At 38.1% G+C, this 16,154-nt stretch overlaps 1 protein-coding gene across 1 annotated transcript in view; it reads right to left on the bottom strand.

The window, feature by feature from the left end:
• KLHL32 (kelch like family member 32) overlaps positions 1 to 16,154 on the bottom strand; it is a 175,705-nt gene that overhangs the window by 84,931 nt on the left and 74,620 nt on the right. The window contains exon 5 of the mRNA XM_044675393.1: positions 6,791 to 7,006. Within this exon, the coding sequence (XP_044531328.1) occupies positions 6,791 to 7,006 (216 nt within the window). The remainder of the gene's footprint in view (positions 1 to 6,790; positions 7,007 to 16,154) is intronic.

Genomic DNA, 16,154 nt, shown 5'->3' with positions numbered 1-16,154 from the left:
GTCTTTCTTTCTTTCTTTCTTTCTTTCTTTCTTTCTTTCTTTCTTTCTTTCTTTCTTTCTTTCTTTCTTTCTTTCTTCCTTCCTTCCTTCCTTCTTTCTTTCTTTCTTTCCAAGAGACCTCTCTGTTCTTGGCCCTCAAAAAACATCTGCACTCACTAATTTAAGTAACACCCCTTCTTCATCCAATAGACTGAAAAATTCTTGCTACTGTTTTGTAATATGAAGCACAGTGCTTGGCACATAGAAGGTGCTTAATAAATTACTCTTAGTTGACTAATTGCTAATTCCAACTCCATTCTCTGCTTGCATTCCCCCCCCCAACTCCCCTTCTCACTCTTTCTTCCTCATCTGAATTCTACCCAGTTCAATCTCAAGGTCCAATTAAGTTCTCCGTGATTACCAGGGCTCATAAGACTCCCTCCCTTCCTTTGAACTCCTGTAGTATTTACTGTCTGTGTCATTCATTTGGCATCTTATATCTTTAGTTATCTTTTAATGTCATGTCCTCAATTCAACTACAAGTTACGTGTGGGCAAAGATCATAGTTTATATTTATTTATATTCATCCCAGTGAATACACAGCACATAGTAGGCAACTAAACAAATATAACTCATAAAATTTGATCAAGATAAAAAGTGTTGGGGCATCAATTGTTAGAGCTCCTGTTTTGGTAGTGTAAAGCCTGCTTTTCAGCAAAAGTAAATTGCTGGAATAACTAATATAGGAGACTTAAATTTCATCATTCTTTCTCCAGCCACTCCATTTTCCCTAAAAAGACCCAACCTTTATTCACCACAACATGGCAGCCTGTGCAAGCTCTAGTGGCGGTGGGTGGAGGGAGACATCCTTAGTTGGATGCTCTCAAAGGAACTTACAGCTGTGAAGCTACTCTGACTGCTCCCCTCTGAACCAACCAAAAATGAAACAAAGCAAAAAATGATGCTAATAATCTTGATGCTTATATTTTCAAGGTGATAGTAAACAGTTAAGACTTACTTGTTTCCTTGCAGAGTATGCATTTTCTTTCCTACTGCTTTTCTCATCTCTATAGCTTTCTTTTCTTTAGAAATAGATGTTCCTATTATTATTTCTAGACTGACTTCAGGTTTCCTGAAAAGTTCATTACTTGGAGTTAGAAGACTTCATTTCATTCATTGCTTCTTTTATTCATTAATATTATATTTCCTGAATACATTCTTTCTGCTCATATATGTATCCATGTAGCTGCCTCAAGTGTATCCATACATTCTGAACACAGTGGAGTCAATGGCTTGGCAATAATGAGAGACTTGTCTTAGAAAAATACTAGAACAAAAAAGTACCCTGGAGGAAGAGGATTAGGTTAAAGTTTCAAAAGGGCAGATAGATAGTAGACTTGGCAGAACTGATAAAGTACAATCTTTAGGGATTTCATCAAGGAAAGTGAGTTGGAAGCTCAAGTGGCAATAGTTTGGGCAAGAAAGGAAAAAGGGATGTGAGAATGATTATTCAATATGGATCCAAACATTTTTATATCAAAAGAGCTCTTCTGAATCCCTATATCTTTTTTAATGTTGAGATACAAATGAAAATTAGACCTTTAACAACAAAAAATAAAATGTCCATTTTCATTTCTATCCTTAAATTTTCATGCCCAGGTAAGTCTCAAAACAACTACTTGTCCAAGTGTGTATTTACAAGTGTGTGTGTTCATATGTTCATATGCATACTTAGAGAGGCAGGTGAAAGGTGATATTTATTATTGGGAAGTCACACAGGTTACTGGTAGCACATATTAATCAACTAGCAGGATCCCTCATCAGCTTTTCTATTACTTGGCCCACTTTGTGCCAATTTCCTTTCTCTTCCCCAACACCTCTTGCTTCAGTGTTCTTCTTTAAGACATGGGATGGGGATTTGTCAAAGTCAATGAGCACTTTATTACAGTGAGAGTGCTCAGTAATGAACAATTCAGCAATTTAATGAGATTCTGGAGATCTGTCTCCAGCCTGTCCATCAAGTTTCACTTCTATAAAGCACCCTGACACTAATCCTCTGGCATACCCAATCTTCACCCTGGGCTGAATATTAGATTCTTCCATGGTATATTGCGTTAGTAGTATAACCTTAGCAAAAATGATGAACTTAACTACACTGGAGGCAATATAGCTGGTCTGATTTGATCTTTCTCTATTGGGTTGACTATGAGGGAATTACTTATTTACTAAGATAAAGCAAAAACAGTTTCTTATTGCCTGCTGAATGGCTAAATTGGTAAATATTTATGCAGTCTTTTAATTCTTTCTGGAGGTCCAGGTACAAACACACACACACACGTGTGCGCAGGTGCACACGCATACACACACTGCCTGCAGCAGAAACCGGTTCTTAAAATTCTACATTACAGCATTAGTTACCTTTAGAGAGGCAATTATGATAACACTTAAGTGGATAGTATAGCATTTTTGTCACTCAAAAATCTGCACATTACCCTCACTCTCTCTGGCAGTGCCTTCAATAGGATGTGATCGCTACACCACAAAAGGCGATAGGTAGAAGCCATGTGAGGGGATTGGCTCCTGATCTCATTTCGGTTAGAAACAGCCACCTGCAGAAATCATCCCCCACTTCTCTCTTCCCTGGGGAAACATTAGTTCATTTGGCTGCCCCACCTGAACACTGAGTTCTTCTCTGGCTAGACAGTCAATTCTTGATGATATTAACAAGAAAGTAAAATAATGTGGATGATTGAAATCCCACTATTCAAAAAATTCAAATGGTCAACTAGTCAAAATTCAAATTCAAAAATTTCTTATTCAGGTTCCAGTTTCCTCTCTAATAAACCTTTTAAATTAGAGTTGTTAAAAAGTAGTAAAAGCTTCCTCAATTCCTGAATACTTGAGGAATTGAGTTTTCTCTCTTTATATTTTCCTTCGTGAAAATGCAAATGAACAGGAAATGGCACAAAATTAGACAGCAGGTAAAAGGGACTTGAAGAAAGAGGCAGACAAATCAGTTATCTGTATTTTGGCAAAGGCCAACCAGCTTTACCAGAAAGAGCACTAGATTTGACATCAGAAAACCTCAGTTTGATTCAATTCAATTCAACAAGCATTTATTAAGTGACTAGTAGGCTCAAGGGCACTGCAAGAGGAGTAATAAGAAGACAAAACTAGAACAGTCATTGCCTTCAAGGGGGTTATAATCTCCTTTGGGGGAATAAAGAAGGGAGAAAGAGTGCTTAGGGAAAGAGATACAACATATGCACAGAGAAGTAAAAATGAAATATTCGCAAAGTATTTTCAAAAGAGAGAACACTAAGAGTCGCAGTAGGTACTAAGGATAACTTGGAAGTGAATCATGTCTCTATCACTTACTATCTATCTATGTGACTATGGGCAAATCACTTAACTTTTGAGTCTCAGGTTCTTCACCAATAAAATGAATGAGGATGGATCAGGTGTTTCTTAGTGTGCCTTACCAGCTCTCAAATCCCATTATCTTAGGTTACCTTTCTACTATGAGCCCAATTTTCCTCCTCTCTAAAATGAGACAATGCAACCTGAACTACCTACTTTACAGGATGGCTGGGAGGAAAGCAATTTATAAGGTTAAAATGCTATTTAACTATTGTTAACTCGGAAATAACACAAAACTACCAAAGTAGTCAGAAAACCGAAGTCTTTAATCAGGAAAGGGATAAGTCCAAATTTGGCCCTTTACTCAGAGCCTGGCACCAAAACTACACCCTGGGACTCTGGGGACATTATCCCTGGGAGTGACATCGTGCTAGATGATGACTCCAAAGGACAAAAGAATTTGGGGAACTTATATACCTTTTGGGAAACTGGAAACCTAGGGACAGGGAAATATGATTGATTGACATTACCATGGTTACAAGGAAATGGGAGTGTTCAAATTAGCTGATAGGCTTGGGAAAGAAACCATAGCCAGAGGCTAGGGTGCCCACCTTACAGTGGATACTAAAAGGATGGTCTCAGCCCAGGTGTGGGTCTCCTTGGGAACACTTTTGATATAATGGGGAAAACATCTAAAGTAAAAGGTAATTTAGCTTTGCTTAGCCCCACCTAACTGAGTTTATCATTTACCTTAGGGTCTATTGTTCAGCCAGAGACTAGCTAAATTGGAAACTTCCCTTGGGGCAAACTCTTAGGGGAATAGGGACAAACTTGGGGTCTCCAGTTTACAAACTAACCCTAAAACTTGGGGTTCATCAGATCTTACTAGGTTACAAGTTTGGGGGTTTCTAAATTCCACATCGACATTATAAAATTAAAAGTTAATTTAGAAAAAGTCACACCCTTGTCTTATTCCTGGTTTACTCTAAATGTTTTCCAAATTCTTGAGAAATATTGAAAATGCAGCATTCTTATAGGTAACCCAAATGGCAAAATGATGTTCAGTTATAGGAAAGAAAGGAGAGGCAGATACAAAAATCTGGGACAATTCTGAAGGACTAATGACAAAGAATGCTATCCACCCCCAGAGAAAGAATTACAGGAGTCAGATGTAGATCAAAGCATACTATCACCCACATTTGCTTATTTACGACTTTATTGGGGGGGGGCTGGTTTTATAGGAATATCCTCTTAAAACAATGCCCAATATAGAAGTATGTTTTGCTTGATAATACATGTATAATCCAGAAGAAATTACTTAGGATCTCTGAAAGAGGGAGGAAAGAGAGGGAAAGAGAGAATATGGATTTTATAATTTTGAAAAATGTATGTGGAAAATAACTGGGAAAATAAAATATCTGAATAAAAATAAAGAAAATTAAAAAAAAGAAAGGGGAAACAGGGAGAGAAGAAGAGGACAAATGGGGAAACAGAGATAGAGAAAATAATGGGAAAGAAGGAAGAGACAGACAGAATCAGAGAGAGAGATAGACAGAGAGAGAGAGAGATAGACAGAGAGAGATATAGAGAGAGAGAATGTGAACTGTCTATGGACATGGAATCTAGAGATCCCAAACTTGTGGCCTGGATCTGATGAACCCCAAGCTTAGAACTAGCTTGTAAATTGGAGAACTCAAAGCTTGGACTCCTTCCCTGTTCTGCAAGAATCCACCCTGAAGGGAATCTCAGACTAGCAGTTTCAGACTGAATAATGGACCCTAAGGTAAATGCTAAGTACCCTTTTGTCTTAGGTAGTCTTCCCCACCATATTCGAGATCCTTTCCTAGGAAAGACCCACATCTGGACAGGGACCACCCTTTTAGTATCCATTGTAAGTAGCCCCTTCCCTTCCAGTGGTTCCCAAACTTTTTTGGCCTACCGACCCTTTCCAGAAAAAAAGTACTTAGCGCCTCTGGAAATTAATTTTTTTTAATTTTAATAGCAATTAATAGGAAAGATAAATGCACTTGTGGCCATCACCGCTATCCTGGATCGCTGCAGCACCCACCAGGGGGCGGTGGCGCCCACTTTGGGAATCACTGCCTTACACCCTAGCCTCTGGCTAGGATTCCTTTCCCAAGCTTGATTGTATTCAGTCAGTATAGTTTGAACACTCCCATTTCCTTGTAGCTATGGTAATGTCATCTTTCCCTGCCCCTGGATCTCCCCAAATGGTATATAGGTTCCCCAATTTCTTTTGTTCCTTGGAGTCATCATCTAGCTTGGGGGCACTCCCAGGGGCCAGGGACCAGGGAATCCTGAGTTCAATCCTCGGACTCTGTGTAGGCGTGTGGCGCCAGCTCTGTGTAGAGGCCTACTGAGCCCTGTTACCCCTTTCCTTAATTAAAGAGTGATTTTTCTGACTATTTAATAGTTCTGTGTTTTTTCCCCAGTCAACAGAACATTCACTGAATGTGATCCTTTAGTCCTTCTGACATCACTTATCACACGTATATATGGGTATGTGATTTGGGGTTTAGGTCTAAAAAAAAAAATAGCTCTATAGCAAAAATTGATAATTTGGAAATAGGTATCCTGACAACATTTGTACAACCCAGTGGAATTGCTTGTTGGCTCTGGGAGGGGGGGAGAGAAAAGGAGAGGGTAAGAAAATGCATCATAAAAACATGGAAAAGTATATTAAAAAATAAATAAAATTAAAAAAAGAAAGTACATTAAAAAAAAAAAAAGACATCATATGGTTTGTTCAAGGATAGTCCTAGGGGACAGTGTGGGATTTAAACTGTGTGGGATTAAACTCAAAAGAGAAACCATTCTACTCTATTCTTTTGTTAAAGGTTATAAGAGTAGAGTGCCTAGTCTGGTAAGAAGGCAGGTCCTTGGGCAATAATCAGTGAATAAAGAAAATTAAGAGCTTTAGCTTCCACAATGATGGACAAACTTTACTAAAGGATCTTTTACTCATGGTCCAAAAAGCTCTCCAATGAAGACTATATTATCGTAATATGTTAAAGGCCTTTTCAGGATTTTGTATTTGAGACCCCAAAACTCTAAATCACTGATTTATAAAAGCCAAAGCAATTCACTTTTCACCATTTAAATTATTTTTACCATGAAATAATTAATAACATTACTACCTCCTAGCATTTGAAGTCATATATATTTGGTTACGTGAAGGCCCTAAAAGAAATCATAGCTGTGACTTCAAATGTGAGTTGAGAACGCAATACCTCAAGATCAAGTCCTCTCCAATCACCTGTCAAGTCAAGAGAACACTCCTCTAAAAATTCACCTGAGATAAAAGGGTTCACCCTATTTCTTGACCACTCAGCCTTTAATCATTTACTACCTCCACAATCTCAGGATTCAAGCAAAGGAAGCATGCCAAGGTTTTCTATCACACATTCTGCTGATGAGGAAACTTCCTTACCTGCCAGATTTGCTCTTCACTTAGGGATGTCAGCTGGTCACTCTTCAGGACCTCTTGAAGCAGGCAATAAGGAAGTGTTAGAACTTCTTCAGGGTGACTCTTCAGGAGTTCAGAGAGGTGTTTTACTAAAAAATCGATCACTGCCTTCTCCAGCAAAGTGAGATTAAAGAGGTCAGCAAGTCTGTACAGATCCAAGTAATTAAAGCTATTTAATTCCTAGGTGAATAAGAAAAAAAAAAAAAGCTCTTTCAGAAGTGACGCAGAACCCAACTTGAAGGTCAAAGGATATTCAGATTAAATCAACAGGGACTGTGTGACATGCACTGCAAAAATCTAAGTACACACATTATTCATTGGGAAACTTTCTCAATTAGAACACTTTAGGCAAGGGTCTATATTTTTTTGATGACAATTTCTGCCATTAAAAAAAAATGAACTTCAGACTTGGTTAAGGAGATGGAAAGTTGTTTCTAGTTTAGTGATCCAATAGAAACACTATTTGCAGTTTTCTAGAAATGCCTCTTAGTAAAAGGAAAGAATCATCTTTTTACACTCACCATATCCTATACCCCAAGGATCCAATTTTTCTCTTAGAGATAACATGAGGGATACAGAATCGGAAGATACACACATCAGAAGACAGACTGATGTGTGAAACTTTTTTTAAAAATCTACTTTGAATGAAATGAACTACCAAGATTTAGTGAAATTAACACATGACCCTTAAAGAAGTAGTTTCAGCCTTTTTGCAAGTTTTATGGAATTGCCAATCATCTATCCCTACCAAATCTACACTTAAACTATTCAAATCAGATGAAAGTGGTTCTATTTTTTAAATGCTCCAGGAACAAGAGATTTTCCTATTTCTTTCAGTAACCTGTTTTATTGTCTAATCATCCTGATGGTCTCTGGCAGGTTTTCTTTTTGTACAAATTCTCTTAAACGTGTGTGTGTGTGCGTGTGTGTGTGTGCGTGTGTGTGTGTGTTTTGTCTTCTGCATGGATGGGTGGTTTGCATTGTGATGACCTTTATTGTATCTGATGACAAGTCAAGGCGATATTTCCTTCAACCAAAGTGAATATGTGCTATAATACCCCATCAAAGGCCATCACTTCCCCTCTCTTTATAGAATGCAAATGAGGTGGAACCTACCTGGGACTGTGATTATGGATGCTTAGATGCTGGTGATGAGCTTTAGCTCTCTAGCACCTCCACTAAGCGTGGCTACACCCTTATGTCCACACTAGCCTCCTTAGTGTTTGCTGGATGATGCCACTGATGTTCCATTTCCCATTTTCCAGACCTCTGAAAGCCAGATCATGTGGGAATGCTCTCCTTCCTCATTTCTACCTCTCAGAACCACAGATTCCTTCAAAGAGAGCTTAAGGAGCACCTTTTATGAGAGGCTTTTACTGATTCCCCTACTTGTTCATGTACTCTTTTCAGCCCTCAACCCAGTTGAAATTTTTATATATTTTGTATTCATTGATTTATGTACCTGTTGTTTTCCCCTAGTAGAATGTAAGTTTCCTCAAGACAGGGTTTATTATCATTTATTTATTGGTATCCCCAGAGCCTGGAATATGGACTTAATAAATGCTTGTTAAATAGTCATCACCCCAATGGATACATAAGCAAGGGACAGGAACAACTGTCTCTCAAAAGAAGGACGCACTCTTAGCCATATGGAAGATTGTTCTAATATAAATCATCAGGAATGCATATCAAAACAACTCTGAGGGGCAGCTGGGTAGCTCAGTGGATTGAGAGCCAGGCCTAGAGACGGGAGGTCCTAGGTTCAAGTCTGGCCTCAGACACTTCCCAGCTGTGTGACCCTGGGCAAGTCACTTGACCCCCATTGCCCACCCTTACCACTCTTCCACCTATAAGTGAATACACAGAAGTTAAGGGTTTAAAAAAAAACAAAAAACTCTGAGGTTTCACTTCATGCCCGGCAAATTAGCAAAGATGATAAGATAGAAATTTGTTAAGGAATGACTACACAAATTATCATATGTGAATGTAATGGAATAGTGTCATCATATGCAGAATTCAGAGAGATATGGCAAAATGTAGATGAACTGATAAAGCAAGCAAACCTAGGTAAATATTATACAAAATGACTCTAATAAGGTAATTTTTAAAAACATAACCCTATGTAATTTTAATGACCAAATTCAGTCACAAAGAAGAGATGAAAAAATGTCTCTCCTTCCTCGAAAGAAGTAAGAGACCATGGGTGTGGATCATTTCATATACAGTCAGATTCATTTCATGTATGAGTTAATTTTGCTAAAATGTTTTTTTCTTCTTCCTTTTATTCTTTATTATAAGAAGTAGTTCATTGAGTAAAGGAGAGGAATATATTCAGAAATAAAGGTATAGTAAAAAATAAAATATATCAATAAAGTTAAAGATTAATACAAATTTAAAATTAAAAAGTTTGTTGAATTTAATTGGATGTCTTCATATTTTTCCTTTAAAGCTTTGGAAGTTCACTAACTCCCTATCTGACTATAGCTAGACTATAATAATTGACATCATCCTTATCATTTTTCAGTCTTTAATGACCAAAACATCTTTGTTTCTGAGGGATTTTTGCCCTTCAAAAATTTTTAAAGTTAATAGCAATAGGTTTGGTAATACCATTTTCAAATTTCCTAAATATTAAAGGATTCATGCATAAAATAATTGGGCTAAGTATCTGTGGAAAATACATTATCCATTCTAGCCACCTAAAGATCTAGTAAACTATTTAAGTAGCTCTTCCAAAATTTCTGTCCCTATTCTGGTTTTAAGTTGTTTGAATAATGCTTGAGATACATAAATACATGTCAATGAAATATAGAAATACGTAACTGAGAAAATTTAAAGATGGGTTTCAGAGTACTGTCTCTCAACTCCATCATCAAAGCCACTTGATGTTGTCATAGCTTAGATCCTATTTTTCTTTTAGTGAGAGATGACCCTTCTTTATGGGAGCCAAGATAGATGACTTCACAAATAAGCTATTAAGAACCTCCTGTAGAATGTTGCTAAAAATCCCTGTTTGCCCTTGCTTTCTTATCTGTAAAAAATATGAGTTGGGCTGGATTGCTAAATTTCTTCCCCACTTAAAAATTCTATGATTCTCCTGTGGTCTTATTTTATATCAATCTGTCCAAAGATTGTGGCCTCCCATTTACAGCTTTTATCAAAGACACGTTGAAATTCTTATCATTAGAGGTCAGGTCCTCAGAGAAATATCTCAACTGGCCTCCCAAATACGATTCCTTGGGATAGGAATGGTATGCTTAAAAAATCAGGCAGGAGAACAGCAGTTCCCATCACTGGTATTATATATATGGCTGAATAAAGAACCAGATCCTCTGGGTCGGTCAGTTATTCCTTGCATGTAAGTTGCTGCAGAACTGCCTTAACCCTTTCAGGTCCCCAGAGTACCATTAAGTGGGCTGGATCCTTCATCTTTCATCCTGGATTTAAGTGAGGCTGAATTACTCAAAGTCATCGGCTTCACTCTTTCTTCCGGAATCTGAATTCTCCCCTTAAAATGGCAAAACAAGTCAAGATGACTTGGGGTGGGGGGAAGGGAGGGTGACCTTGGTATTGTCCATCTCTGACCAAATATTTAACTCTTCCATAATTCCATAGAACCAGAAAACCAGGGAATTGGGTCTCTTTTCATGTACACATTAGCTAACCTCAAGCTTTCCCATCTACACAATGGGAATAATAGGATCCCATGATTACAACTGAGGGGCCTCACGGACTCGAACCCTCTCATTTGAGAGTAGAAACTAAGACCCAAGCAGATGAAGTGATTCGCCCAGGTCACAGGTATTAAATGTCAGAGCTGAGTTTAGAACCCAGGGCCTATCTCCATTGAGAGCCAGTCTTCCTTACACTAAGATGTTTAATAATTATGGCACAGGGTTATTGTGAGGAAAGTTCTTTGTAAACTATTATACATTATATGCATGTGAGCAATTATGATGATGTTGAACACTTAATTAAAGTGTAAGGAGAGGAGAATTAGGGAAAAAGATGATGCTTTTTAATTCTTTCAATGTTTTCATCATAACAAGCCACATAATTTTTGCTACAAAGGGAGGAATAAAGTGCCTGCATTTTAATTCAATTCAACCACCAAACATTTTAGTTTTAATACCAATTACATTCAAGACACTGTGCTAGGCAATGAAGACACATAAATAAGCTAGGTCTCAATTAGTGTGAATAATGAATTCTCCCCTGAAGTGGTGGCATGTATTCAAATTTGCAATATTCGAAGTTATAATTATATAAAATATGGCAATTCATTACAGCCCAGTGGAAATGTGCAGTATGAATGTAAATAAGGTGACCTCTTGGAGTCCTTTTCACACTAATCGGGACCTATATGACCAATAAAGAAAAGCATGTGATAGGGAGAAAGAAATAAAAAATAGTGCTGGATGAAAATTTGATGAGTGAGGGAGGAATCATACCTTTTGTATCAGACTCAATATTTGTATTGGCTTCAAGGCAGAAGAGTGGGAAGGCTGAGGCAATGGGGATTAAGGGACTTGCCCAGGGTCACACAGATAGATGTGTCTGAGTCCAGATTTTAACTCAGGACCTCCCATTTCTAAATCTGGTTCTCCATCCATCGAGCCATCCAGTTATCCCCAAGAATCACTTTTAACTTTGAGGATCAGATCATAGGATCCCAGTTTAAAGTCAAGAGGGATCTAGTAGCTACATCTAAATGTTATCTAGTCATCACCCTCATTTTATAGATAAGGAAACTAAGGCCAAATTTTTTCCCTCTATTCCAAGGTGAGTGAGACATGGACATTTTCCTACTTGTCATCCACACTAAAAGAAACAAATAAGAGTTAGGTTCTGGTGGGGAGGAATAGGGTAGAAGATGAATGAAGATATTAAGTAACACTAAAACCAAAGGCAAAATAAATTCAAGATTCAAAAATCAAGATTCAACCTCAGATCTTTGCCCTGTAAGTCTTCTGAGCTTTCCTAGGCACCCACCACGTACAGGAAGGTTTGACAGAGAAGATGGCACCTAATCTTGGCCCAGAAGGAGAAGGGGACATTTTCACCAGGACTAGAGGAGGAGGAAGAGTATTTACTTCAAGAAGTAGCATCTCAACCAATGTGGCTGAGGGGTACTTTGGAGTCTTTGCCTAAGGAAACCCCTGACAGCAAGGCTGATGGGAATTATAATAATTTCGCATTTCCTCATCTGCCTTTGAAAACCAAAAAGAAGTTTTTGAGACAAAGAAAGAAAAGAAGACTAATATGTTAAAAGGTAGAGAATAACAAACACTAGCTATTATCAGCACAAGACTAGGAATGCTGACTGAATGTGGATATTATTAGCCTTTGGCTCCCCAAAACTTAGGCTACTAATGTGGAATTCAGGAAATGAAAGGGAAGTAGGTGGTCTGCCTGGATGCGAGACACCCTTTAACTGCATCGCCTGGCGTGCATGTTCTCTACTTAGAATGGATAAGGCTGAGGGATGGATGGCCATGTCTGAAGCGGCAGGATTCTGAACTATGCACTCTCTCCCTCTTGGTTTATCACTTATAAAGTAGGATTTAAAAAGCAAATCATAAACCAGCGCTGCATTCAAAACCATGGCCTGACAGTCTGAGATGACATTATCCAGGTAGGTCTTTCTTACTCCTAAATATTATTATTCTCATTTTATGGAGAGGTTGGGTGACTTTCCCATTATCACACAGTTAAGTGTCAGGGCAGAGACCCACATGAAAGAGCCTGTGGTCCAGAAAATGGCTTGACATTCTAGCCCGATATTAAAATGGGAATTTCTATACGATTGGTTGAAGGTACTAGCAGACACCCCAGAGTGCTACAGTTTTACTGTCATGAAGGATGCATTACAGGCCACAGGGAGTCACTTTTTCAATCCAATAAGCAGTCATTTATTTCCTCCATCAACTGAGAAGTTGGAGCTATATGGGTTTGATGATACCTTTTTTGAAGGTGAATTCTGACCTAAATATGAGAGTCTCCTACACTTCCCTCATGTTCTGAGTCTTCCAAACTCTGATGGCAGTTTCTAGTGAAGATTACAGTTTAGCAGTAAGAGCTGAATCCTTTGGATAAAAGTGAGAGAAAAAAATTTTCGTAAAAGTTCCTTTTCTATCATCTCTCCCAGAATTACTGTGCACACTTTTTTGACTCAGGCAACATTTAAAAAGTGAATTTATTTTGCCTTTGGTTTTAGTGTTACTTAACCTCTTCATTCTTCTTCTATTCTGTTTCTCCCCACCCGAACACCCTCCTTATTTTTTTCTGATACTGTGGATGATAAATGTGAAAAAAAACACAAAAGGTGTCCTCCGTGTCTCACTCACCTCGGAACAGACAGAAGTTTTCCACCTTCAAGAATATTTTAGTCCTACCCATTCTTCAACTTTAGTTTCTCTTTTGTGGCTTTTCTTCCCTTAATAACATTACTAGAGGGGGTTGGCGTTTTAGAGAAAGTACTGAGCATTTAAGAGAAAGTAAGGTGGATTGTAAATAGATGAGAATCAGCCCTAATTGAAATAAATTTGCCAAGCAGATTTTCTAATGGGTATAGGTCTATCACTAGGCAGAAGAGCAGGATGAACTATTTTCTGATTATAGCCATAGCTGTCTGCCACAATCAATCAATCCACAGGCAATTGACAGAAGAGCAAAAACAGTCCCTACCTTCAAGGAACTTACAACTCTAATGGGGGAGACAACATGCAAATAAAAATCTTCCCTGGGGAAGTGCTCAGCTTATTCCCTCTTTGGAGTTAACTCAGTAAGGAACTTCCTTTTAGACTTTAACAATACCCCAAACAGACTATTTAGTGTCTTGTGCATTGCAACTACTGTCTATACCTTTTCCTGGAAATCTGCCCAAAAAGAAATCCTGCTATAACTTCACACCAGTGCTAAATTCTGGCAAGAAGTAAAATACAGACAGGTGATAATGCTCCAGAAAAGTGTATAAATTGCCTTAAATACTTCTTTCTGTCTTTTCCAAGTCTCCCTCTTGAGGATTTTATTGACTCAAAATAAAATCAAAAAAATTTTTTTCTGAACACAGGCCCCATTCCCCTCAAAATTGAATTGCTTTGAAACATATAATCAGTGCTATTTTCCAACATGTACCTATATATTTTCCTTCCAAGTTCAACAATAAAATTCAACAATCATTTTTTAAAGGGCTTACTGCATGCAAAGCAGAATGGTAGGGTCCTGGAGCTTCAAAGATGCAATAAAGCTCCTACCTTTAAGGAGAATACAATCTAGCCAGGGATAAAGTATACACTAGCAGAAAGATGCACATGGACAGAACAGAACAAGACACAGTGCTCCAAGAAAATGAGGAGAGAAAGCTTACTTTCCACTTGGGGTAGGATAGAGTGGGGATCAGAAAAAGCTTCCTAGAAGAAGTGGTATGAGAGTTGGGCCTTGAAGGAAGAGAAGAATTTTAACAGGCACTACGGAGAGTTCATTCCTGATTTGTAAAAAAACAAAGAGTTGGCAGGGTGTAGGTCAAGATGGGACTCCATGCTCTCCAATGGATCTAAGACCTCCTTGGTACAGATAGGCATTATCTCCAGCTTTGCAAATGGCAACTCATCTAAGTGCCTGCCCATCATGGACCACTCTTGTCTTCTCATAAATTCGGCAGAGAATGTCCCAGAGGACTAGAAGCCTTCTTCATTTTCTTTCGACATAGCAAAAATACCAAAGGAGCATGAGAACATGTTCAACAGTTCAACAGTTATCCTTGCTCTGGCCGTGGAACCAAACTCCCTTCTTTATATCTAATCCATTTCTTTGATGAAACCATTCATATAATTTATCTTTTATACTTCTTTAGGTATAATGTTATATGGACTTCCCATGTTTATGATTAGTCGATAAATCAAACATTTATTAAGCACTTGCTACACATTTGGTAATGTTCTAAGTTCTGGGCAGACAAAGACAAAAACAAAACAATCCTTGCTTTCAATATGTTGATATTCAAACATGAGAGACGACATGCCTCTCTCTCTCTCTCTCTCTCTCTCTTTTTTTTTTAAAGAAAATAAATACAAAGATAACCTTGCAAGGGGTGAAGCACTGGCAGCTACAAGAACCAGAAAAGGGCTCATTATGCAGGAGATGATGGAGCCGAGTCTTAAAGTAAGCTAGAGATTCTAAGGGCAGCATGAGGGCCAGAATCAGAAAGAATCATGTTCCTAGGCTCAAATCTGGCCTCAGACACATCCTGGCTGTTTCCTCATCTGTAAAATGAGTTGGAGAAGGAAATGGCAAACCACTCCAAGATCTTTGCCAAGAAAACCTCAAAAGGGGTCAAGAAAAGTTTGATACAACTGAAATGACCGAACAATGGAGATTCTAAGAGATGGGAGTGATGAGGGAACACATTCCAGGTATGAGAGACAAGCGAGAGGCAGAGAGAAGGCAGGTGGAGTATCATGGATGAGGAACAGCAAGGCGATCAATATGGCTGGACCACATGGTGAACATGAACCACAAGGGAACAGTATGGAAGAAGGCTGCAAAGGAGGGTTGTATTCAGATTGTGACAAGCTTTAAATGCCAAACAGAAGAGTTCCTACTAATCCTAGAATAAGCACTAGAGCTTTATCGAAAGCACCTGAGTTTATTGAATTAGGGGCAAAGTGTGACTTAATTACAACCATAATTTTGGAAAAATAATTTGATGGCTGTGTGAAGGGTAGACTAGTGTTTAGAGTGAACTGAGGTAGGATGAACTATTAGAAGGTTAATTCAATAGTTCAAGGAAGGTGACCATGTGTGGAAAGAACCCAAGGGAACCAATGAGGCCACTGAGTGAGAAAATGTAAATCAAAAAGAGAAATGGGTCTACTGGGGGGTAGCCACAATTAGAAGACATGATGTGGGAGATGACTTAAAAAAGGAGAATGAAGAGTATCTATATAGAAAGAGAGAGAACTGCCAGAGCAATATCGCAAAAACTGCTCTCATCTCCTTGTCTATCTGTGGTGACTTTCCAAGAGACATAGATGTGTATATATATTTTAGAATCAGGCAAAGAAACAAATTCTGATTATATTTGTTTTAGTTAAACTTTACTTTGTTTCTTTCACTAAATTAAGCTTATCTTCCAAGGGGACAAGAATATGGATAGATGATATATTATTTTTACTTAATCAGTATTTGGAAAGTCAAAGTTAGTTAAGAGTCATGCTAGGAGATATGATGCTTCAGAACTCCACCATAGGTGAAGTCTATGTGAATATACATAAACACAGACTTATATATATATATATATATATATATATATATATATATATATATA

This window comes from Gracilinanus agilis, chromosome 4 (genome assembly GCF_016433145.1).
Source record: "Gracilinanus agilis isolate LMUSP501 chromosome 4, AgileGrace, whole genome shotgun sequence".
Lineage (NCBI taxonomy): Eukaryota > Metazoa > Chordata > Mammalia > Didelphimorphia > Didelphidae > Gracilinanus > Gracilinanus agilis.
Note: the sequence above shows the minus strand (reverse complement) of the source record. Positions and strands in the feature narration are given on the sequence as shown.